The 24,991-nt window shown below is 34.0% G+C and overlaps 1 protein-coding gene and 1 long non-coding RNA gene across 3 annotated transcripts in view; one reads left to right on the top strand and one right to left on the bottom strand.

The window, feature by feature from the left end:
- The window catches only part of LOC112652200 (uncharacterized), a 42,717-nt gene that overhangs the window by 2,805 nt on the left and 14,921 nt on the right, over positions 1 to 24,991 (bottom strand). Inside the window, exons 3-4 of the long non-coding RNA XR_007401723.1 lie at positions 23,066 to 23,102; positions 15,544 to 15,587 (exon numbers count right to left, since the gene is read on the bottom strand). This is a non-coding gene — a long non-coding RNA (uncharacterized LOC112652200). The remainder of the gene's footprint in view (positions 1 to 15,543; positions 15,588 to 23,065; positions 23,103 to 24,991) is intronic.
- The window catches only part of LOC112652198 (sulfotransferase 1 family member D1-like), a 36,259-nt gene that overhangs the window by 1,113 nt on the left and 10,155 nt on the right, over positions 1 to 24,991 (top strand). For both annotated transcript variants that reach the window (XM_025435674.3, XM_035710570.2), the window contains exons 2-4: positions 18,609 to 18,766; positions 21,960 to 22,085; positions 23,012 to 23,109. In XM_025435674.3, the coding sequence (XP_025291459.1) occupies positions 18,619 to 18,766; positions 21,960 to 22,085; positions 23,012 to 23,109 (372 nt within the window). In that variant the 5' untranslated portion in view covers positions 18,609 to 18,618. The remainder of the gene's footprint in view (positions 1 to 18,608; positions 18,767 to 21,959; positions 22,086 to 23,011; positions 23,110 to 24,991) is intronic.

The raw sequence follows: 24,991 nt of genomic DNA, 5'->3' as shown, positions 1-24,991 counted from the left end.
TTACATCATTAAATTGTAGTAATAAGAATATTTAGCATTATATTTTAATAACAGATAAAAAGCCAAATATTTTAAATTGAAGCAATTCTAGTAAGTCAGATTAATCTATTTAGGCTAATTCCTGTGACCAGTCAATACAAGTTTTTAAGTGGATAAATGTTTACAGTCACTTTCATTTTTCTAAAAAGATAGAAATATTTTCCTCAGGTGCATGAACATTTATAAGCCCAAGTGTTCTGAAAATGTGCCAAAATTATATTTTTACTTTTTGGTATGTAGATTTTTGGTTATCAATATTTATAAAACTATATTGAACTTCACTTTTATTATATCCCCCACTGAATATGGGGACAAGTAGTTGAAGCCTGTGATATTATATGACACCTAAAGTTCCAGATATACTAAAAGACTAAAAGAAGCATTTTATGTGGTTAAAAAAAAAGTTCACTTGGGGTCGCATGACTCACTTAGAATTTTGTGATAGCTCAGAGTACGCAGAGGGTATTTTTCAACAACAATTGGACTCTGTTTTCTTTGGAATGTTGGCAAATTTATATCTTTCTTCATTGCATCTAAGAGCAACTTCCTCTTGTGTTCTGAAACTTGATAGAAATAAACTTGAAAGAGTTTGAAATTGATTTCAAAAGTCATTAGGAAGTAGCTTTCCAAAGCTTTTATAAATTTGTAGAATACTTTCAAGGATCTGTGTCCAGGCAGAACCTAATATGTTCCAGTCTAAGATGCACAAGTAAGACAAAGTCATCTACTTCTATGAAGGACTGAAGCTTTACTAAGCTTCACAATGTACACATCTCATCGAATCTCATAGTACCACATCCTGAGAATAGACTTTAGAGAGGAGGAGGAGGAGTAGTGGAGAAAACACTAATCTTCCCTAGAGAAAAGAAACTCAATGTTTTGGAAAAGATTTATTGATAAGGGATCGGACATTGCCCAGGTAATTTTCTTTAGGTCTCATCCAGCTCCCTATGGACAACTTTAGTTGTCCCCCTCCAGATTCCATCCTGTTTTCTGCCCTGCAAGGCTAATGTGTATGGATTACATCATGTGTGGCCTCTAGGGAACAAAGGTCTCACAGGATAAACAGCTCACACTGAGCCCAAAAAGAGATGGGATATCTCTTGGCAATGTAGATTTAAGGCTTGATATAACTCCAGTCTTCTCAAGTTAGCAGAAATCAATGCTTTCAGCCTGTATAAATGTCATTATTTCTCAAAGACTGGGAATTTTGTATCCTAGCCTCCAAAGAATGTTTTGCTACAAAAATTACATTTCTCATGGAAGTTGTAGACAGACAAGGAAGAAGGAAACATTTTAAAGGAGAATGATGAAATGCTTCTGTTAACAGAAGTGCTTGAATTGGTTTAACATTCAGACAGAATAAATATATATGTGTATATATCATACACATATCATATATCAATTTTTATTTTTTTAATTTTTTTTCAATTTTTATTTTTTATTTTTATTTATTGATTGATTGATTGATTTAAGACACACACAGAGAGAAAGAGAGAGAGGCAGAGACACAGGCAGAGGGAGAAGCAGGCTCCATGCAGGGAGCCCTACGTGGGACTTGATCCTGGGTCTCCAGGATCACACCCTGGGCAGAAAGCGGTGCTAAACCGCTGAGCCACCCAGGTTGCCCCATATATCAATTTTTAAAGGATGAGTTTAGAAACAGAAAACAAATAGAGGCCAAAAAAATAACAATGCTATTATCTCATAAGACAGGAGTCAAAACAAAAATGATGAAGTAAGGGAAGAGGCAAGATGGTGGAAGAGTAGGGGGTCCTCCTTTTCTCTGGTCCCCCAAACTTACCTAGATAACTTTCAGACCATCCTGAACATCAATGAATTCAACCTGAGATGTAAAGTGAGAACAGCTGGAATGCTACAGAGAGAAAAGTGATCACTTCTGATAAAGTAGGAATGTGGAGAAGAGAAACAGAGGGGGTATATCAGAAGATAAATGTAGGGGAGGAGGGTAAAGAGCCTCTATAAGCTGCTGCAGGAAAGAAGGGCAGCATATAATCAGGACCTTTAGAATTTGCTCCTGAGAAAGTCTCTCCTGCCTGAAAAGTGCTCAGTAGGGAAATAGGGAAGAATCACAGGAGGTCAGTGAAGTCTCAATATCTCAGATACACAGTAAGAATAGGGGCGGCAGGAAGAAAGCTCAACTTGTGTCATAAACTGCAAACCGAGGTCAGGTTGTGGGACTGATGATGTCCTAGGTCCTGGTAAAGGACTGGAACACAGCAACCCTCCCAGGTCATCTGGAAGAGGTGTACCGGATGCACAGTCCATAGTCTAACAGCTGAGCACTCTCTACTCCAGGGCTTGGCAACAAACAGAATTGGGCTATCCTCTGTTCCCTCCAGGAGAGGCAGAACCAGGGAGTGCACAGGATGATGAAAGTTCTCCCACTGTTAGCTGCCCTCCAATTTGTATGAATCAGGGCTCCCACGCCTGCCCCCAGGAGGATCTGAGCCAGTGTGCACTGAGAAACTGCAGTTCAGTACACATGGGGAGCTCTTGGCTCCGGAACTAGAGATCTGGCCACCGCCATTTTAATTTTTTTCTTTTCGCATTTCACCTGGGAGAGGTGTGGCCTCTAGGGAACAAAGGTCTCACAGGATAAACAGCTCACACTGAGCCCAAAAAGAGATGGGGTATCTCTACCCAGGCACAGACACCTAAGAGTCAGTATAGCAGGCCCCTCCTCGAGAAGGCCAGATGGAAAAACAAGGGATGAGCAAGTTTATTGACCAAGCAGCCCTGGAAACTCCAGGACTGAGGAAAAATAGTATATAGATCTCAAGGTTTCTCCCTTATGATTTGTTTATCTTTTAGGTTAAAAATTTCCAATATTCTTTCATGCAGCCAAGAATACTTTACCTGGCAAGGCTGTCATTTAGAATAGAAGGAGAGATAAAGAGCTTCCAGGATAAACAGAAACTGAAAGAATATGTGACCACCAAACCAGCTTTGCAAGAAATATTAAGGGGGACCCTATAAGCAAAGGAGGGAACCCAAGGAAACAATCCTCAGGAACAGGGACTATATAGGTAATGCTATGACACTAAATTCATAACTTTTTAAATAGTTACTCTGAATGTGAATGGGCTAAATGATCCCATCAAAAGACACAGGGTATCAGACTGGATAAAAAAGCAAGATCTATCTATATGCTGTCAACAAGAGATTCATTTTAGACCTAAGGACATCTCTAGACCGAAAATGAGGCAACGAAGAACAATTTTTACCATGTATATGGTCCTCAAAAGAAAACTGAAGTAGCAATCCTCATATTGGATAAATTAGATTTTAAACCAAAGATTGTAGAAAGAGATGAAGGGGGACACTAAACCATACTTAAAAGGCCTATCCAACAAGGAGACCTAACGATTATGAATATTTATGCCCCTAATGTGGGATCAGCCAATTATATCAATCAATTGGTTACCAAAGTAAAGATATACATAGATAATAATACACTAATAGTAGGAGACTTCAACACAGCACTCCCCACAAAGGACAGATCTTCTAAGCAGAGGATCACCAAAGAAATAAGAGCCTTGAATAACACACTGAACCAAATGGAATTCACAGATATATACAGAACATTCCATCCTAATACAACTGAGTACACATTCTTCTTCTGTGCACATGGAATTTTCTCCAGAATAGACCACATGCTGGGTCACAAATCAGATCCTAACTGATACCAAAAGATTGGGATTATCCCCTGCATATTTTCAGACCACAATGCTTTGAAACTAGAATCAATCACAAGAAGAAATTTGGAAGGAACTCAAACACTTGGAGATTAAAGAGCATCTACTAAAATATGAATAGGTCAACCAAGAAATTAGAGAAGAATTAAAAAGTTTCATGGAAACTAATGAAAATGAAAGCATAACTGTTCAAAATATTTGGGATACAGCAAAGGCAGTTCAAAGAGGGAAATACATCTCAATAGAAGCCTCCCTCAAAAAATTGGAAAAATCTCAAATACACAAGCTAACCTTACCCCTAAAGGAACTGGAGAAAGAACAGCAAATAAAGCCTAAATCAAACAGCAGAAGAGAGATAATAAAGAATAGAGCAGAACTCAATGAAATAGAGACCAGAAGAACTGTAGAACAGATTAATGAAACCAGATAGGAGCATGGTCTTTGAAAGAATTAATAAGATAGATAAACCCCTAGTCAAAAAAGATCAAGTATTAGGTGAATCTATGATAATAAATATTATATTACATAATAAACACAATCACCATTTTATATTTCAGAGAGCATATATTCAAAGTAAAAAGAAAAACTCACATACTGTGGATGTTAAAAGTTTTGAGAGAAATTGACAGAAACGTACAGAGGGAAGTATTACACAATATTAATCTGAGAGATTAAATTTTAAAAATAGTTTGAAAATTTAAAAATATGATATTGAACTCATTTGTATATATATACATATATAAACACACACATTTATGCTTATACTACAATAAATAATACAACTTGCAGCAAAATGACCATGTATTAACATGGAATCAAAATCACATATGAAATACACAATTTATGATGTTTACATCTTCTAGACCAACAAATAGAGAATCTAATTAAAAATTGTAAAATAAAACAAATTAAATTAACAATTTAAAGCTGAATTAAATATATTTTCCTTAAAATACTCTATTGGGTTAGTAATCATCATATAATTAAATACAAATTATATAGTAAATAATAAAAACTAGAAATATTAAAGTCTCTGGGATTTGGCCAAAACTGGCCAGGGATAAATTCAGAAATTTAAATGCTTTCATATTAAATTAAAGAAAAAAAAAAAACCCTGATTACTCATTGAAAAACAACAACAACAAAAAACAAAAAAGGAACAGGATGGTCTTCAGAATCCATGAAACTGGTTATGACTGGTTTTGAGTATAGATAATATACAGTGTTAAGTTAATTTCAGGAGTACAACTCAGTGATTTGACAAGTTTAGACACTATGCTATGTTCACCACAAGTGTAGATACCATCTGTCTTATTACATCATGATTAAAATATCATTGCCTATTCCTTATGCTATACCTTTTATTCCCATGATATATTCATTTCATATCTAGAAGCCCATATCTCCCTCACTCTTTCACCATTTTGCCCACCCCCACCCCCATCCCTTCTGGTAACCATCAATTTGTTCTCTGTATTTATAGTTCTGATTTGCTTTTTGTTTGTTTATTCTCCTTTTTTTTTTAATTTTAGATTTGAATCATGTGGTATTCTCCAACTTATTTCACTTAGCATAATACACACTAGGTCCATCCATATTGTGTCAAATGGCACAATCTCATCTTTTTTTATGGCTGAGAAATATTCTACATCCTCTTTATCCATTTGTCTATTGATGTACACTTAAGTTGTTTCCATATCTTGGCTATTGTAGATAATGTTACAATAAACATAGGATAAGCATTTAGCTTTTCAAACTGGTGTTTTTGTTTTCTTTGGGAAAATACCCAATTTTGGAGTTATTGGATCATATGGTATTTCTATTTTTAATTTTTTGAGGAAACTCCATACGTTTTTCTGCACTGGCTGCACAAATAATACATTCCCACCAACAATGTACATGGATTCCTTTTTCTTCACATCCTCACCAACACTTGTTTCTTGTCATTTTGATTTTAGCCATTCTAAGTATTGTAAAGTAATAGCTCATTGTGGCTTTGATTTGAATTTGCCTGATGATTAGTGAGGTTGAGCATCATTTCATGAGTCTGTTGGCCATCTGTATGTTCTGTTTGGAAAAATATTTATTCAAGTCCTCTGCCTATTTTTTAAACAGCTGGCTTAGGGTTGTTTTTTGTTTTTTTTGTTTGGTATTGAGTTGTATAAATCCTTTTATATTTTGGATATTAACCTCTTATTGTATGTATCATTTGCAAATATCTTCTCCTATTCAATAGGTTGTTTTTTGTTGGTGGTGGTGGTTTCTTTTGCTGTTCAACAGCTTTTTATTTTGATGTAATCCTAATAGTTTATTTTTGTTTTGTTTCCCTTGCCTTAGAAGGCATACCTAGAAAAATGGTGCTATGGCTGATGTCAGAGAAATTATTGTCCGTGGTTGATTCCTTATGTCACTATGTACGTGTTGTTTGACTTTAGGAGTTGCTCATAAATCTCTAAGCTTCAGTTTCCTTTTCTTAAGAGAAAGGTAAATAATATCTATCTCAAATATTACTAAAAGGTGAATTATTATTATAGTTACTTTTTTATTGTTAATATTTCATTGATCTTTACTTTGTCAAGCATATTGACATGTTTCAAGTACTTTACTCATTTAATTCTTACAACTATCCAATGTGATGGGACATAAAATAATTCCCATTTTACAGATGAGGACAATATGGCAAATAAAATTTACATAAATTATTCAAAATCACACTTGAAAGATCCTTTTGAAAAATGGCTCCAATCCATTTTATGTGCTCCTTAAATGTTTATTTCTCTACTTTCTCCCATCTGCCCTTGCCTATTTTTTATCTTACAAAAATAGGAAAATTTGTTTAACTTTCTAACCAACTCTGCAGATATTGACTATTTCTCTGCAGGAGAAATCCAAAACTCCTACTTTTCAGGTAAAATCATATAGCACCAAGGTGACAGAAAAATCGATTTTTAAAAAAGAAACAAAGACAAGCACACACATACACAATTATATTTTTGAGGAAGATACATTTGTTATCCTATTCCTAACACATATTTCATTTAGGCTTACAAACAAGCCAACCCTATTACAAAGCAGAGTTGTTTATGTTTTCAGGGACTGAGATGATGACCTCACTGATCTCTTTCATTACTATGGTACTGAAGAGCAGTTTTCTGGATTTTATTAGGCCCCGGGGGATCCCAAATGGAGAAGAGTATAATTAACTCTTTACCATCAAATACTTACATTAAATGATCCTGGCAATAAAAGAGTGCTTGGTAGCAAACGGCATCCAGTACTTCCTGCCTAAGTACAAAGAATTGCCTGAGGATATCAAGTAATAGAGTACATTTATTTTGGGAATATCTGTATGAGATGGAGGAGACAGGCAAGTGCGATTATCTCAAGTAGCAAGCACTTTTAAGGTTAATAACTTTTTCAAGACTGATTATAAAGCACAGATTAAATATAAAAATTTAGGCTCCTAATCTCTTTTTTGGGACTGAATCAAGTATGTAGAATTGTTCTCCAGGTGAAAGAGAATGTATTTTTTTTTTTTTATGATTTGAATCAGGATTGAAATTTTAAAAAGAGAGTGAATTTTGAGAATTTGATGGTATAAATGGTGATAATATGATAACACTATTAGAAGTACATGCCAGACAGCATGCTGCATTTCATATAATTAACTTGCTTCATTTATGAGATTTTTTCAAGTTTTATTTAAATTCCTGTTAGTTTCATTTATGAGATTATAATAATGACAATGACACAATGACAATGATTCTGTGAAATGGGTAATATCTGGTCAGATAAAGAATTGGATGCTCAGAACTGTTCCCTTGCCCAAAGCCACATTGTTGGTAAGTTCTAGACTTTTCTAACAGTGGCCTTTCCAGCAACAAAGCTGAGTGTTTTCACACATTAGATGTGTTAATACCCAGGATTTGAAATCTGATTTTACTGAATATACATTTTGTGTCATAGGGTAAGTTACTTAAACTCTGAAATTTCCAATGGTGATATGAATTTCAGAGCTATTATTAAGTTGGAGTGGAAATAGACAATATGGAAATTCTAATGCCTATAAGTGCACATAAATCTTAATATTCTTCATACATTACACCTTAATGTTAACCCATGTTACTTTAGCCATTTGTTTTGATAATATAAACCAAGATCATTTGTAAGATATAATGTGTGGGAAAAGAACATGGCCTCATTTCTACATATACAGCAAACAAACTAAAAACAACCATCAAAAGGCACATAATTGGATAATTGATTACACTGATAAACGGCAAGGGTCATGTGAAAAATGCAGAATACTCTGTATTATTTTTGATATTTTATAAATGAGAAGCTTTTTTAAATGTGCACTTTGAGTTTTGATAAAAACAAAGCATCATTTTACTTAGTAGTATCCTAACAGAATTTGTTGGTAATAGAGGAGTGTTCTGTTAAATAGCTCCCCCCTTTCTTGTTCCTACTGTTGTGACTTAAAGCATATAGTTGGGCAAACAGAGAATGTTCATTTTACTTAGAAGTATCATGTTAGAGGTGAAACAAACTGGAGTGATCATTTTGACCATTAAGAGACTCACATATATAGTATTTCTATTGTTAAAATAGTGAGTTTTTATACATTTAAAAAAGTTAATAAAATTTATCCCATTTAGGTCAAGAATTTGTTGAATATCAAAATATTATCACTTCCCAGGAGAATAATGTATTGACTATTATGAGTTTAATATTATTTTTTTTATGATTAAAGCACATCATATCCTCAGGTAAAATATTTCATTATTTTAACTCAGTAATGGGCATGAAAGTCAATTGTTTTGTTCAGGTTAAGATAGGCTAACATTGACTTTTATCAGTGTGAAGAATATTAAGGAGTTTCCAAGGGCTTATAATTACCTTCCAGAGGAAGTTATATTCCAAGGGACATTTTCAGAGAAGTAAACAAAAGAGACCTAAGGGAAACAACCATCTCATTTCAACATATCCTGAGCTCTCACCAACTCAATTTCTCTCACATAGTAAGTCATATGCAACTCGAAGGTATTATTCTTCTAATGATTTTTTGGCTCTAATTCTTAACTTTAGGATACTCATTTAAAGCTCTTGAGAGTTTAAAGGTAAGTTAAATTTGACTGCATATTTTACACAAATACTTTAACTTGGGCTTTTTTAGGAGTCATAATGCTAATTTAGAATATTGAAGTCATGCAAAATCTGAATCAGATTTAGGAGATATTAAAATACAGACATGTAATTAGTTCACCTTTATCTAAAATAACCAAATATCATTAAAAACACAAATATTGCAAAAGTTACAAAAAAGTGTATATAAATTAAAACATTTCATTATATAATTTTCACACATGAAACAAAGTTAAAAATGTACAATTTCTCCTGTTAGAAATCGTTCCAAATAAAATTTTATACAATCAGATAAAATATATGAGTAAATGAGGATAAACTATTAAATCATTAACATGATTCAGTTTTTCTAAAAATCATTTCATATGCATTTTAGTAAATAATATCTCTATGTATTTATAAAGCACTTTATTGTGTGTGAGATATTGACCAAAAGGAATACTATGTTTTCCTCTTTTCTACCTAGAATATTCTTCTGTATCTTTAATTAGCTAAATCTCATGGTCAAAATCAAATCACACCATTTGTACTACAGATCTGGTGACCACTTCCACATTATTGGACACTTTTTAAATGTCATTTTATATTAGAATTTAAGTCTTCAGTGTTTATATTACAAGGTAGTATAGAATAGTGATTAAGATCACTGGTCCTACAGTCAAACTATCTGGGTTCAAACCCAGTCCTGCCACCACTGACAGTGTGCCCGGGGCAAATTACTTAAGTTTCTCTGTGTTAATTTCCCCTTTGTAAATGGGTATAATAGGATTTAGAAGGTTTTTATGAGGTGCAAATAACAAAATATGTGCACTAAAAGCAGGGCTGTGTGTCTGTGTACATGTGTGTAAATGGGTGTGCATTTTGAATAATGATTTAGAATGTAAGTTTCTTGTTGATTGAGTTTATGATCTACTGATACTTCTCAGCATATCCCAAAGTGCTAGCTTAATAATTAAAATTACAGTGGTAAGATAAAAAACTAATCTCTGATTATTCTACCTAGAATACTACAGAAGCTTCATTTTATTTTAATATACATTTATTAACATCAATAAAGTGAAAACTTTAGAATTACAGAATCAAATATATGTTCCAATATTGGGACAATGAATCTAAAATTCTAACTAGGGAAACAGACATTGTAAACACACTAAATATGTAAAATAGTATCAGTATATTAAGGATATGGAAATGGAGAAAAGACAGTAATTAATTTTGTCTTTAGGTCATGAGGAAGTCTTCTCAGAGGATGTGAAATTTGTGCAAGATTTTGAGGAATGAATGAGTTTCAGATACACAAGAGTATCAGCTCAAAGACAGAAAATGCAGGTGCAATAGCTAGATGTGGAGATATCTATACAGATGTAGATATGTACATCTAATGTCCAAATGAGGAAGAGATAAACAGAGGGTCACAGAGGTTGATGTGAAAACCGGGGAAAAGCTCTTTCAACTCTATCCTTTCGATTTTGGGGCCAGTTTTAGAGATCCCACTTGTAGTTGGCATGTGGAGGGGAGGAACTGAGCTTGGAGATAAGAAACTAAAACTAGTTTTAAGATCATTGCTACAGTACAGGGTGGATGATGAAAAGGACAAAATCAAGGCAAATTTGGAGGCAATTGTAATAATGATAATATTAATAATGGCTACTACTTACCAAATATACCCCATGTCTTATCAATATACACATTATATCCATCATCTCATTTCACCATCACAATAGCTCTATAAACTAAATAAATCATTACTTCTGTTTTAAGATTAGGAAATTGAAACTTGGGTTTATGATTTGCCCAGTGTCACAGTGGTAGTACGTGACAGATCTGGCAAATGTATCTAGAGACGTTATAGTCTAGACCACTAAGCTAGTTCATAAAAAGAAGATGCTTTTCCCAGGAATACATGAAAGATAAAAATAATCAGATCTGTGAGACAGTTGGATTTAGGAGATTCAAGAAGAAGGTAGAATCTAAGATGACTTAATAGATTTTTTTACATGAATGGTGGGATAAATGAGTTACACAAAGAATCCAGGATGAGAACTGGTTAGTGGAGAACAAGGCTAATGAGTTAAACTGTGGTTAGTGAATTTGAAGAAATTGAGGAACACTTGGATAAAAATGGGCAATGGCAGTTGAATAAATAGGTCTAGAGCTCAGAACAAAGGGGATCCCTGGGTGGCTCAGCGGTTTAGTGCCGCCTGCAGCCCAGGGCGTGATCCTGGAGACCTGGGATCGAGCCCCATGTCATGCTCCCTGCATGGAGCCTGCTTCTCCCTCTGCCTGTGTCTCTGCCTCTCTCTCTCTCTCTCGTGTGTCTCTCATGAATAAATAAATAAAATCTTAAAAAAAAGTTTGTCAAAAAATTATTAAAAAGTTTTATAGCACTTCCCTAAATAGGATCACAAATTATTATGAAGCAGTACTTAAAAGATAAATAAACTTTTACTGGAGGCCAAAAGTCCAAGAAAATTTTGTCCATTAGCACAGAGAAAACTAAATTTTAATTTTGTACTAGCTTACTTTTGATATTTAAACTCACTTTTAAATAAATTCATTTTAATCTTAGCTAGCTTATTATATTTTTATTAACTATAATATATGAAACATAATAATTATATTAGCTTTATATATTTATATTAAAATTTCCTCTCAGGTTCCTGGGTAGCTCAGTGGTTGAGTGTCTGCCTTTGGCTCAAGTCGTAATCCCGGGTCCTGGGATTGAGTCCTGGATTGGGCTCCTGCGGGGAGCCTGCTTCTCCCTCTGCCTATGTCTCTACCTCCTCTGTGTCTCTCATGAATAAATAAATGAAATCTTTAAAAATAAAATAAAATAAAATAAAATAAAATAAAATAAATAAAATAAAATAAATAAAATAAATTCCCTCTCAAAATTCTTTTCCCAAGACCTTCTACAACTTTTTTTTTTAACATTATGATTTTTTCCTTTGTTTTCTCTTTAAACAACCAGCCTTGCTTTAGGATGAAATTACTTTCTTTTCCCTCAACAACAACAAAAAATGCATTTCTTTTCTCAAACCTTCTCTTACTAAAAATACATCATATTTTACTGGCAAAAAGAGACATGTTTCTTATTTCTAGTAGCTTTAATTACATATATTAATTAGAAATTTTAACCTTTAGAAACCATAATTTCTAGTGAAAACTAAGAAATAAGCAATTGTGAACTGTTTGCTATACCAGAATTCTTTAGATTGGCAAATTTATGAATATACTTCATAATTGCTAAAAGCATATGCCTTTTTCAGTTTCCCAATGTAGTATTAACACATCCAAATATCTTTTAGTTTCTCTGCAATAAGAAGCCAAAAGTAGATATACCTAGGTTCAGTAATTAATGTTTTAGTATTTTGTCATATTTGGAAATTATCTAGGTATTAATTTAACTTAACTTATTTAATTTAGCTCAACTTTAAAGTTTGAGCTTACCAAAAGGATTTTAGAAAAATAAGCAGATATAAATGCTGCTGAAAAGAATTGCTTCTAGAGCTAACTTTTGTTTTGCAAAAGGATTTGTAAGAGGAGTATAGTTTTTTCTCAATTCCAGAAAGAATAAAGTAGTAACTTAAGTGACATTTTAGGTTGATCTGTATATCATATTATCCTCAATTTGCTTCTTTCCCTCTGCATATTTTTTTTAAATTTTAAATATTTCTGACAATATTGAATAACGCCTCTCAGGTGTAAGATGGGTCCTTAAAGACGGTGCAAATAATATCATCTTCTCAAAAACCAGAGTCACTTACAAAATAGCAAAAAAACAAAACAAAACAAAATCAACAACCTGCAAGATCTGGGCAGGCAGAAAGCCAAGCATAGTTATGCAAATGAGACAAGCAAGAACATCATAGCTACCCCTGAGATAGAAAAGTTCAATGAACAATGGGTTTGGATTTGGAAAGGAAAGGTAATGTGATATTTTACTTTGCAATCTCTACTGAACACTACAAACAGAGATTAGGAAGAATTGATTCAAAGAGAAATAAGTCAGAGAAAGACAAATGCCATATGATTTCACTCACATGTGGAATTTAAGAAACAAAACTGATGAATATAGAGGAAGGGGGGAAAAGAGAGGGAAAGAGACTGTAAGAAACTCTTAACTATAGAGAACAAACTGAGGGTTGATGGAGGGGAGATGGGCAAGGGGATGGGCTAAATGGGTGATGAGTATTAAATAGGGCACTTATTATGACGAGCACTGGGTGGGTTTTTTTTTAAGATTTTATTTATTTATTTGACAGAGAATGAGAGGGAGAGAGAGAGAAAGCACAAGCAAGGGGAGCCACCAAGGGAGAGGGAGAAGCAGGGAGCCTGACATGGGACTACATGCAGGACCCTGGGATTATGGCCTGAGTCAAAGGCAGCGAATTAACTGACTGAGCTACCCAGGTGCCCCTAGTGCTGAGTGTTTTGTGTAAGTGATGAATCACTAAATTCTACTCCTGAAACCAATATTACAGTATATGTTAGCTAACTAGAATTTAAATAAAAACTTGAAATAAAAAATAGATAAATAAATGGATAATAGAAAAATTACATTAATTGTGATATTAACATTAGCTTGTTTTATGGCATGCTGATTTTTTAAGCCACATTATTATACTACTATCAAGTAGAAGGTAGGGGAATTTTAGATATTTAATAGTAATTTAAAAAAATACCATATACACCATTCATTAAGATAAATTATGCACATTTCCCTCTTGTTTTTTTTTATTTTTTTACTCAATATATTACTATAGACATTTGGAGTCTATTTTTTTTAAATTAAAATTATATGAAAATATAAAAAAGAAAGAAAACAAAAGAAAAGGAAGAACTGATTCTGGTAAGAATTTTTACCTTTTGCCACATGCAGAATGAAACTGTACCATTTCCTAATACCATACATAAAAATAGACTCAAAATGGATGAAAGACCTAAATGTGAGACAGGAATCCTTCGAAATCCTAGAGGAGAACTCAGGCAGCAACCCCTGTGACCTTGACCTCAGCAACCTCTTTCTAGACATGTCTCCAAAGGAAAGGGAAGCTAAGGCAAAAATGAACTATTGGGACGTCATCAAGATTAAAATCTTTTGCACAGCAAAGAAAGCAGCCAACAAAACCAAAAGACAACAGAATGTGAGAAGATATCTGAAAATGTCTTATCAGAAAAGAGCTAGTATCCAAAAATCTATAAAAAAAAAACTTAAGAAACTCAACACTCAAAACCAAATAATCCAGTCAAGAAATGGGCAGAAAACATGAACAGATATTTCTCCAAAGAAGACATACAAATGGCCAATAGGCATGAAAAAATGCTTCACATCATTTGGCAGCAGGATAGTACAAATCAAAACCACAATGAGATACCACCTCACACCAGTAAAAATGGCTACAGTTAACAAGTCAGGAAACAACAGATGTTGGCAAGGATGTGGAGAAAGGGGAACCCTCTCACACTGCTGGTGGGAATGCAAGCTGGTACAGCCACTCCAGAAAACAATATGAGGATTCCTCAAAAAGTTAAAAAAAAAAAAAAGCTACCCTACAACCCAGTAATTACAACTACTTGAGCACTTGCAACCTAATTTATAGCAGCAATGTCCACAATAACCAAACTACGGAAAGACCTGAGATGTCCATTGACAGATGAATGGATAAAGAAGACATACATACAATGGAATACTACTCAGCCATCAAAAAAAAAAGAAATCTTGCCATTTGCAACAACATGGATGGAACTAGAAGGTATGATGCTAAGCGCAATAAGTCAGAGAAAGACAGCTATCATATGATCCCACTCATATGTGAAATTTAAGAAACAAAACAGAGGATCATAGGGAAAGAGAAAAAAAAAAGATGAAATCAGAGAGGGAGACACACCATGAAAGACTCTTAGTCATAGGAAACAAACTGAAGGTTGCTGGAGGAGCAGGGGGTAGGGAGATGCGGTGATTGGGTGATGGACATTAAGGAGGGCATGTGATATAATGAGCACTGGGTATTATATAAGCTTGATGAATCACTGAACTCTACCTATGAAACCAATAATACACTATATGTTAATTAATTGAATTTATGTTTTTAATGAGAAAAAAAATTACATTTTGCTGGCTTCTACTTCAACCTGTGCCCACTAATTTTTATATATTTTTGGTCTCCAAAATCCCTCTAGCAAAGCCTTTATTTACACAAAACAAGACAAGCAAACTTGTGCACCTTAACACACCTGCAGTAATCAAAAAGTGTCATTGTGGACTGGCCAAGAGAAGTCCCCATGCACTACATCAGCAATCCTGAATGTGGACTGAACCAGCAGACTCCATTCAGGGAGACTGGGCAGGAAATGGGGAAAGGACCAAACCAGTAAACTCCAGTAAATAAGGACTTTATTCTGGAACTGGGGAAGAGATTCCAACATGGTCTTATGGACTGAATCAAGGGCTAGGGACGTGCTCCATTAAAGCCTCCTGTGAGTCTAGACTGACTTACTAACCCTGGACTGGAAAGCCAATTAGATCAATGGCTTGAATGCAAGAACAGAGCTGAAACCAAGAGGACTTACCAACAGGCCTCTGAAAGGGCAAGGGCAAGAAAAACAGTGAACTCAAAAGGGCTTTTGGATGTTATACCTGTGTTTCTTGTCCCTGAATGTCATTCACTTTGGCTCTCAAATCTGTTAAGAAACAAAATTCAACGGAATAAATTTTAAGATCTAATTTATTGAATGATTCATGTTTTGCATAGCCTCCCACTTAGCACTTAGAGAAGAGCTCCCTTGGCTTACAAAGCGACAAAGGTGTTGTGAATACATGGCATTTTCTCTGCCACAGTCTTGCCTGGCAACAGTGTTTGGTACCCAGTACTTCCCAGCAAATACTATTTAAAAAAAAAAAAGAATGTTATTTATCAGCTGGGGGGCGGGGGGATGTCTAACCATGAACTTTTAAAACTTTGTTTCTTATATTTCTTATTCTTTCTTTTCACAGGCAGATACCCTTGAAAAGTAACAATTTTTTTTAAAAATTTTATTTATTTATTCATGAGAGACGCAGAGAAAGAGAGAGGCAGAGAGACAGGCAGAGAGTGAAGCAGGCTCCATGCAGGGAGCCTGATGTGGGACTCGATCCCGGGTGTCCAGGATCACGCCCTGGGCTGAAGGCAGGAACTAAACCGCTGAGCCATCCAGGGATCCCCAAAGTAACAAATATTAACAGGAAATATGGTAGTACCAATACCATCAAATCATAACCCAGTGCTGTCACAAATTTACTTTTGAGGTCTGGCAAACCCAAGAATCAACTTAATATTTATTACCTATTGTATTGGAACTCTGTGGTATTTATAAATCCCAAGACTTTTGGTAAGAGCAAAATAATAATAATATTTAAATATATACTCCTTCCCAGTGATGCTCAGGAACATCCCAGAACCACTAATGTATTACTACCCTCTCATATTAGGACAGAACTACTGTTAAAATTATGCCTGGTGGCAGGTCAATGGGCTCTCTTGTTTGGGTGGAGAAGAGCCAGAAACCTACTATATCTCAGACACGCTTAATTACACAGACAAAAAATCCTGAAGTCTCTAGTTTCTTACCACATAATTTGGCAAAGTATTTACACACTCCTCATCAGCGCTCCATGCTCATAGGCCTTATTTTTCTTTGTCAGCTTAAGGTGATTGCATGTGCTTTTTTCCTGGCTGGGAAGTTTCGCCTCTTCTCCAGATTAATTCTCACTTATTTCCCAGGGCAAACATTTCTAAGCAGCTTGACTCTGTCAAGTTCCTTCTATTTATAGATATATCTCTGCTTCATAGCACTTACCACCAATGAAAATTTCAACTTGTTGGTATGATTGTTTGGTCAGTATCTATCTTTCCCCCTCACTTCTAAGGACCATGAAGATAGCCACAAGTTTTTATATTCATTAGATTCCACAGTGCACAGTGTCTGCCAGATATTCAATAAGTATTTTTGAATTAATTATTTTTGCCTTCACAACATTGTCCTTTATGTTAGTACGTACAAGTGTAATGAAAAACAAAGCAGAACAAATAACAAAATCAATAGCAACAACACTTTGTTCTAGAAAACGAAAAGTTGGTAGCTAGCCAAGCAAGGACTTGCACATTTCCTCTTTTGTTCTATGATACATTTTGACATAGTGAAGAATATAGCTGGGATTAGCCTGGGTAGTATGGACATTTTAACAATATTAATTTTTACAATCTGTGAACACAGAATATCTTTCCATTTATTTGTGTCTTCTTCAATTTATTTCATTAATGTTGTATAGTTTTCAGTGTACAGTTCTTTTACCTCTTTGTTAAATTTATTCTGAGGTATCATTTTTGATGCGATTATAAATGGGTTGTCCACTTAATTAATTTTCCTGATAGTTTGTTAGTGTATAGAACACAAAAGATTTTTGTATATTGTTTTTGTATCCTGTATCTTTGTAACTTTTTAAAATAAAAAGTATTTTGCATGAGGCAGGATAGGGGTGGAGTTGGAAGACTTGAAAAGAAATGAAGGTAAGGAATCGCATATCAGAAAAGGTGCAGGTTAAATCATGGCCACTGACTCCAGAGACTTCTGATTTTAATCTGAGAAGAGAGGTTCAGCAAGTGCTGGTGGGCCTCATGAAGCCTCATAAACCTGAGCTTGTTGGATAGTCTCTGTTTTTCTAGAACTACAGAGAAAGCAGAATAACTGCTTCGGTTCCTGTGAACTTGGGAAAACAACATCTTTTGAAGTAGGACTTAGGATATATATCCAAGCTCTTCCACTTCTTATAAGGAGAGCTAAAGAGATACGAAAGTATCTTCATTAGAGCAATGCTCAGAATAGGAAATGACATGTCACCAGTGTTCAAGTTCATCAGAGCACTCTATCTCCAATACTTCACCTACCTCCAGTTTGTTTCTTTTACCCAGCCTTGGTGTCAGTTCCTCTTTCCCACCCCTCCTCTGTGGTCTCCTCCTTGTGGTCTGTTACATATAATTTAGATAGAATAATTTACCTGTCACAGCTAGTAACTTAAAGGAAGGAAGTACTGTGTTAAGCTACTCTTCAGTTTTCAGTTAAGAAGACCCAGTGCAGTTATGGGGCTTGTTTAAATCCTCCCTGCAATGAATGGGCAGCACGTTGGTTACACTCCCCTTACTCCAAAGTCCAGTGCTTTTGTTATCTATCCCAGCAATCTTTGCCTGAGGAAATGAGGTGTATAATTCAATATACCAATGGAAAGTGCTGATGATATTTAACATGTAAACAGCATATATGAAATAAATCCTGTGAGATCTTATTAATTTTGACACTCTTCCTTCTTCCACTCTTTCTTAATGCACAGGAATGTGATCTAGTGCTGTTGGATCTATAGTAATACAACTAATTTATTTAATAAAATATCTATTTTTTAAGGATTTCATTTATTTACTTGAGAGAAGAGAGAAGAAAGAGAGAGACAGCAGGAACAGGGGTGGGGAGTGACAGAGGGAATGGGAGAAACAGACTCCCCCGTTCAGCAGGGAGCCTTAGAGCTCTATCCCAGGACCCTGGGATCATGATCTGAGCCTAAGGCAGATGCTTAACTACCTGAGCCACCCAGGAGCCCCAATTTATTTTTACTTTTATTAATGTTATTAAAACAAAGACTTCTTAACATGCTTCCCTTTGTTTAAAATCTAGTTTCTGAAAAATGGACAAGAAGCCGGATATCTACCGGAGGGAGTTAGTGGATGTTCAGGGTGTCCCCCTCTTCTGGAGCATTGCTGAGGAGTGGTCCCAGGTGGAGTCATTTGAGGCCCGACCTGATGACCTTCTGATCTCAACCTACCCCAAATCTGGTATGATCTTTTTATTTATTTGTACTCACTGATGCGTACTTTTACACATAGACCCATATATATAAGCCCACTGATCTTCTAATCATTAGTCAAGGGAATGCAGTAGCAGTTGCCGGGAGAATTTTGTCTCAAATCAGATAAACTGACTATTCTAAAAGGCCTGCAAATGAATGGGGGCTAACCTGTGGGAAAAGTGATGCTGTCATTTTATTTTCCTTTTCAAATTCAAATAAAAATTCTTAAAACTGCATATCTTAGATGATTTGGATACATTGGAATTACATACCTATACCTTCTATGCATTTCGATGTTTACATATTTTATCTATTGTATTTTAAATATATTTTGTAAAATGTTAATATTTTATTATTTTAAAATTTTTATTTTATAAATGCATTTAGAAATATTTTGTTACAAAGTTAAACAGCTGCTGACCTTAATAGATGATCTCAGAAAGGAGAAATTAAGATGACTCAATAAGAATCAATAATTTTTATTTTTCCAGATCTTTTTATGACAGTCTTCTAATTTATCCAGTGATAAAGGTCAGAGAGATATCAGATAATTGGTTTTCTCTTGCCTTTTATCCAATTAACTTACTTGAGCTCCTAATCAATCAACCGTTCCAATTGCTAAATTCTCTAAAGTCTACTTTCCTTTATATTTCTCCTTCATTTCTTAAAGGAATTAAGGACAAGAAGTTTTTAATAAGTACATTGACTACTAATGTTTTTATATTATAAATATTAAAAATACTACATAGGGCTATGTAACAAAGCCTGGGAAGAAACACCTGAATTTTTGAAGGTTGTAATATCAAAATTATAATACTCCAGGAAACCTATCAGGAAATAAGCAAATGTACAATACAGACCTTTGAAGAAATAGAAAACAAACTTGTTTTGGTAAAAGCTTTGTTTTTTCTTTCTTACTATTTACATTGCTCTCCGAGCTGATTCACCAAGCCCAAATTGTTTGGGACCCAAACTACCTTTCATCTCCTTGTTGAGATACAAGTTGAGAAAAGGCAAGGCACCTAGAGAAAAATGCACATGCATCTTTTTGTTGTTGTTATTTTAAAAATTATGCTCGCAAGCAGGAAACCATTAAAATCACCTTTGGAAGGTACCATTATACAAACAATTCATTTATGAAAGTGCTCTTTGAAGCTGGATTTCTTCTGTCATATTAAAAGATAGGTGGCTAGATGGCTACACATAAAATAATTATGTGGTCATTTTTTTCTTTGATTTTTTTTCTTTTACTAACTGTTGAGAACATGTCTTAAAGTTATTAATATATCGATTCCTTGTTAATTTTGTTGTAAAGGATCCAAGCTAACTTACTCCATATATGAGGCAAATCATGTGCTTCTTTTTTTTTTTTTTTTGCAAAAATTACAGAATATCAACATTTCCAATTTGAAGCATAGCTAAAATGGCATTTCTTTCCATTAGATTTCAGTGGCTACAATTTGAACCATCCACCTACAGGAAATGAAATGTATTCTGTACTTTGGAATATAGGTCTCTTTTTCTTCAGACTACAAAATCTTCAAGGATAGTATCAATTTGACCCACCTTTTTTCTTAGCACTGTAATAGTCTGTGTTATAAGGATGAGAGAGATAGTCTCATACTAATGATTTAGGGATAAGGAAGGGGCACCTGGGTGGCTCAGTACTTGGCTCACCCACCCCTTGGCTCAGGTCATGATCCTGTGGCCCTGGGATCAAGTCCCACATCAGGGTCCCTACAGGGAGCCTGCTTCTCCCTCTGCCTATGTCTCTGCCTCTCTTTCTTTGTCTCTCATGAATAAATAAAGTCTTAAAAAAAAGAAAGGATGAGGAGGAAGAACTGTCCATCAGAAAGGACTAAAAGAGAGGCCTAAAGTAATTTATAGAACCTATCCAAAGGCACATGCTTATGCAGGTCATTCATCAAATATCTATTCAGTGCATAGATTAATTATTTAATTTAATTTTTTAGTTTCCACTCATGAATATTCAATTTAGAGACTATCATTCATTACATGTTTGGTAAAGAGGAAGGGATGGAAACAGTTAAAAAGATATTTTCCTCCTAACTTTTAATTGCTTTTTTAGCCCAGCATCAATAATCTGATCATTGAATACTGTAGGAAGTCAAATAGGCCATATACTTATATAGAGATTTATGATGATATTATCTCTCTATAAACTTATAAGTGGAAAATGTATTTAATAGTGAACATCATAGCTTAGCCTAGCCTACCTTAAATGTGCTCAGAACACTGACATTAGCTTGCATTTGGGAAAAATTATCTAACACAAAGTCTATTTTAAAATAAAGTGTTGAATATCTCATGTAATCTATTGAATACTATACCATAAGTGAAAAAAAGAATGATTGTGTGGTATAGACTGGTTATAAGGTTTTCATTGTTTGCCCTCATTATTGTCTGGCTGCCTGGGAGCTGCAACGCAGCATCACGAGAGAGAGAGCTTCATATTGCTTATCACTAGCCCAGAAGAAGATCGAAATTTGAAATTCAAAGGTCATTTCCACTAAACACTTGAATTTCACATCATTGTGAAGTTTAAAAATTGTAAGTTGAACTATTTTAAGTAGGGGGCTATCTGTATTTTGAATACCTTTCTCAAGATTAATGAGACACAATCTTATAAAGACCAGAGTGACTCCATCCACTTAACAATCTACTGTCTTATGTTTGTGAATAACACACTATTCATCACAAATGCATCACAAAGTTCTCTTTATCCTTTTTTCACACCTCCACCAAATGTTTTTTTTCCCTCAAATACTCTTCAATCCTAAAGTCTAATAATATTTTTAATATTAAAAAGAAATTTACAAATTGCTAGTCGGACCAATTGATATCCACCTCTTCCTTCTCCATTCCACTCAGGAGGGTGTGCTACATGATTTATACACTGTCTCTTAAATTACCCATGTTTTACTTCCTTATTATGGCTTAACTTTATGATTATTTTAATCAAATTTACTCTCTCACATTCACACATACACAATACATATATATACGTTCAAGATAGATAAAAATGTCTCATTGGAAAAAGAGAATGGAAAGGAAGATATTTTTGTTTTTGATATTATACAACTTCTCTACCTATATTGACCCTCTTATACTCTTTTTGACAGAAAAGTTTAAAGGTGTTTCATTTTTTTTTCCTTTAGGGACAACCTGGGTCAGCGAAATATTGGATTTGATCTATAACAATGGAGATGTGGAGAAATGTAAGCGGGATGCAATATACAAACGAGTGCCGTTCATGGAATTGATAATTCCTGGATTCGAGAATGGTATTTTCCCTGAATGTTCCTTTTCAACATAGGAATAAATCCCCCTAACATTTTGTGGTGACAAGAGGAGTCATGATGGAATTGATATAGACAGACCTTGGACATTTGAATCATAAATGTCTATAATAGAAGAAGAATTTGATTCTACTAATAACCATATTATATGCCTCTTACACTCAAAGACAATATCTGCATAAGAGAAAATTTTGATGAGTGTATTTTTTTCTTAATAGCACAGATGGAAGTCTTCAGCATTTAAATGTACAATCATTATATACAGAAAATTCAATGTTTGTTCCCGAATAAGATCCTGTCTACTGCTTATTAGCTGATATTCACAGACTTGAGAAACAGAATTATGGGTGGTCTTGCATTATTAAAATTTTAAGGATTAGTTATAAACCTTATGGCTTAGTTTGATCTTATAAATTAAATAAAGAAAGCTGGAAAGGGATTTTGAAATATTCTAGTTCAATTTCCTCATATTGTAAATGAGTACAAGAGAAGATAAATGAAGGAAAATTTTGGATGTCTTGACATTGGCCTATTGATGTTTCTACCTCAGCAAGACATTATATATGAGGCTGGCTGCCTGGGAGCCTGGCCCATTAAATATGTTATATATATATATATATATATATATATATATATATATATATATATATGATTTTACAGTTATTGTCTGTTATACATAGAAAATAAAACATACATATATACATACATTTTCTATGCATAGAAAATAAAACAGCATAACTAACCAGAATTTATCATTTTTTTTTATCTTGTTGTAGATATTATAGATCTCCAATGCTATATAGTCATTTCAAGCCATATAGTGGGGTTAATGTTTACAAAGCCTTAGATTATATTGTAATTGACCTTTGTGATTCCACATTTATAATAGAATTTAACTTTTGTTCTTGCAGGTATAGAGGACTTGAAAAAAATGCAGCCTCCTAGATTAGTGAAAACACACCTACCTGTTCAACTTCTCCCTTCTTCATTTTGGAAGAATAACTGCAAGGTAGCAAGTTAAAAAAAAAAAAAAAGAAAAAAAAGAAATCCTTATTTGTGTTGAAATTTCTTTTACTCATCATGCAGAAATTATGACGGGAGATTCCCACCTCTGGATAAAGCATGCCAAAAATAATGATGTGGTCTCTATATCCAATGGTTGAAATAATACCATTGGAGACCAGTGCAATAGATATATAGATATAGACTTAGTGCCCAAGCACTGGTTATCTCGAGGTTTTCTGTTCTCTAAAATTTCTCTTTCTATCAAAATCTCTTCACTCAGTATCTACTTTTAAATATTTAATTTAATTATTTAAATAATACTAGAAATGCTTCCTCATGAATTCAATATAATTGTAATTTATAAATATGGATTTATAATTATATATAAGTGGATTTGTTTTAGGCTTCTTTTTAAAATAACCATTTTAATTCAAGTATAACATTTATGGAAAAATGCACATAAATCCTAGGCACACATCTTGATGAATTTTTACAAAGTGAGTGTACCCATGAAACCAGCACCCAGATCAAGAAATAGAACATTACCAGCCACCCAAAAGCTCTAGTTTTTTCACATTCTGGCAACAATCCTATCTTCAAAGAGAACTACTATCCTGATGTTTTTACCATAAATTAGTTTGCCAATTTTGTTTGTAATAGGAAAATATATATAATCTTGAATATTTAATTTATTTCATTGAACATAATATTTATTAGATCAATTCTTATTCTTGTAACTTTGTTTTTGTTTTTTTTAATGTAACCTGCTGGATCACAAAATGTGGTACCCTGAGCAAAAATAGCAGGTTAGAGAAGCAAATCTCAGGCTAAATTCAGACTAGCGAATCAAAGACTGTGGGGATGAGGTTCAGATCTGAGTTTTAATAAAACCTCTAGGTGAATTTGAGCCATGATAATGTTTGAAAACCACTGATATAAGGCATTCCATTATGTCTACTTGAATATTTCACGACCTACTTACCCACAGTACTATTATTGGTGGACAGTTGGGTGGTTGCTGTTGTCAGTAATTTAAAAAGTACTTCAATGCACATTCTTATATAAGTTTCCATTACACATACACATACATTTACATATTTCTCTTGGTTTTATATCTTGGAATGGAATTAAGGTGTCCATTTGTCCAGCTTTAGGCAATCTAAGACTTTGCTGAGTTTGATATTTTCAAATATCTTTTCAAATCACTTGGATCAATTTACGCTTTGACCAGTAGTGTGAGAGTTTAAGTTACTCTATATCCTCATTAACAAACATATAGCTACAAATATTTATTTTTAGACATACTAGTAGATGTATGGTGGCATTTCACTGTGGTTTTCTTTGTATTTCCCTAATGACTAATAATTAAAGGACTTTTACATAGCTTAGATACCTTCTCCGAGGTATCTGTTCAAGTGCCATGCCTTTTTTCCTATAAGGGCTTCTTTTCTTCTATTATTTAGGTAGAAATTCTTATATATTCTGGTACAATTCCTTTGATGAAATCATTGGACATTTTATATCTTAATTCATTCTATTTTTCCTTTTTTTTACTTTCTTAACTTCTTTTAAAAATTCTTAATTTTGAGGTTGGTCATTATATCAGTTTTTCCTTTATTTTCTATTTTTTGGTGTGTATTTGTTTAAAAAATGCCTTCCCCAAAGTTATGAAGATATTCCCACTTCTGTTTACTTCTATTGGCTTTATTGTTTCGGTTATCACGTTAGATCTAAGAATCTATTTAATATCTATAAGTATCAATGTCCTTTTTAAAATTTTCTGATATAATAGTAATTCTCTCTTTTCCTCTCTTTTTCATGCACACACACACAAACACACTATTTTCTGAATGTTTATTACTAGCATATGGACAACTAAATCTTTT

This window comes from Canis lupus, chromosome 13 (assembly GCF_003254725.2).
Source record: "Canis lupus dingo isolate Sandy chromosome 13, ASM325472v2, whole genome shotgun sequence".
NCBI lineage: Eukaryota > Metazoa > Chordata > Mammalia > Carnivora > Canidae > Canis > Canis lupus.
The sequence above is the reverse complement of the archived record's forward strand: the minus strand, read 5'-3'. Positions and strand labels throughout refer to the sequence as shown.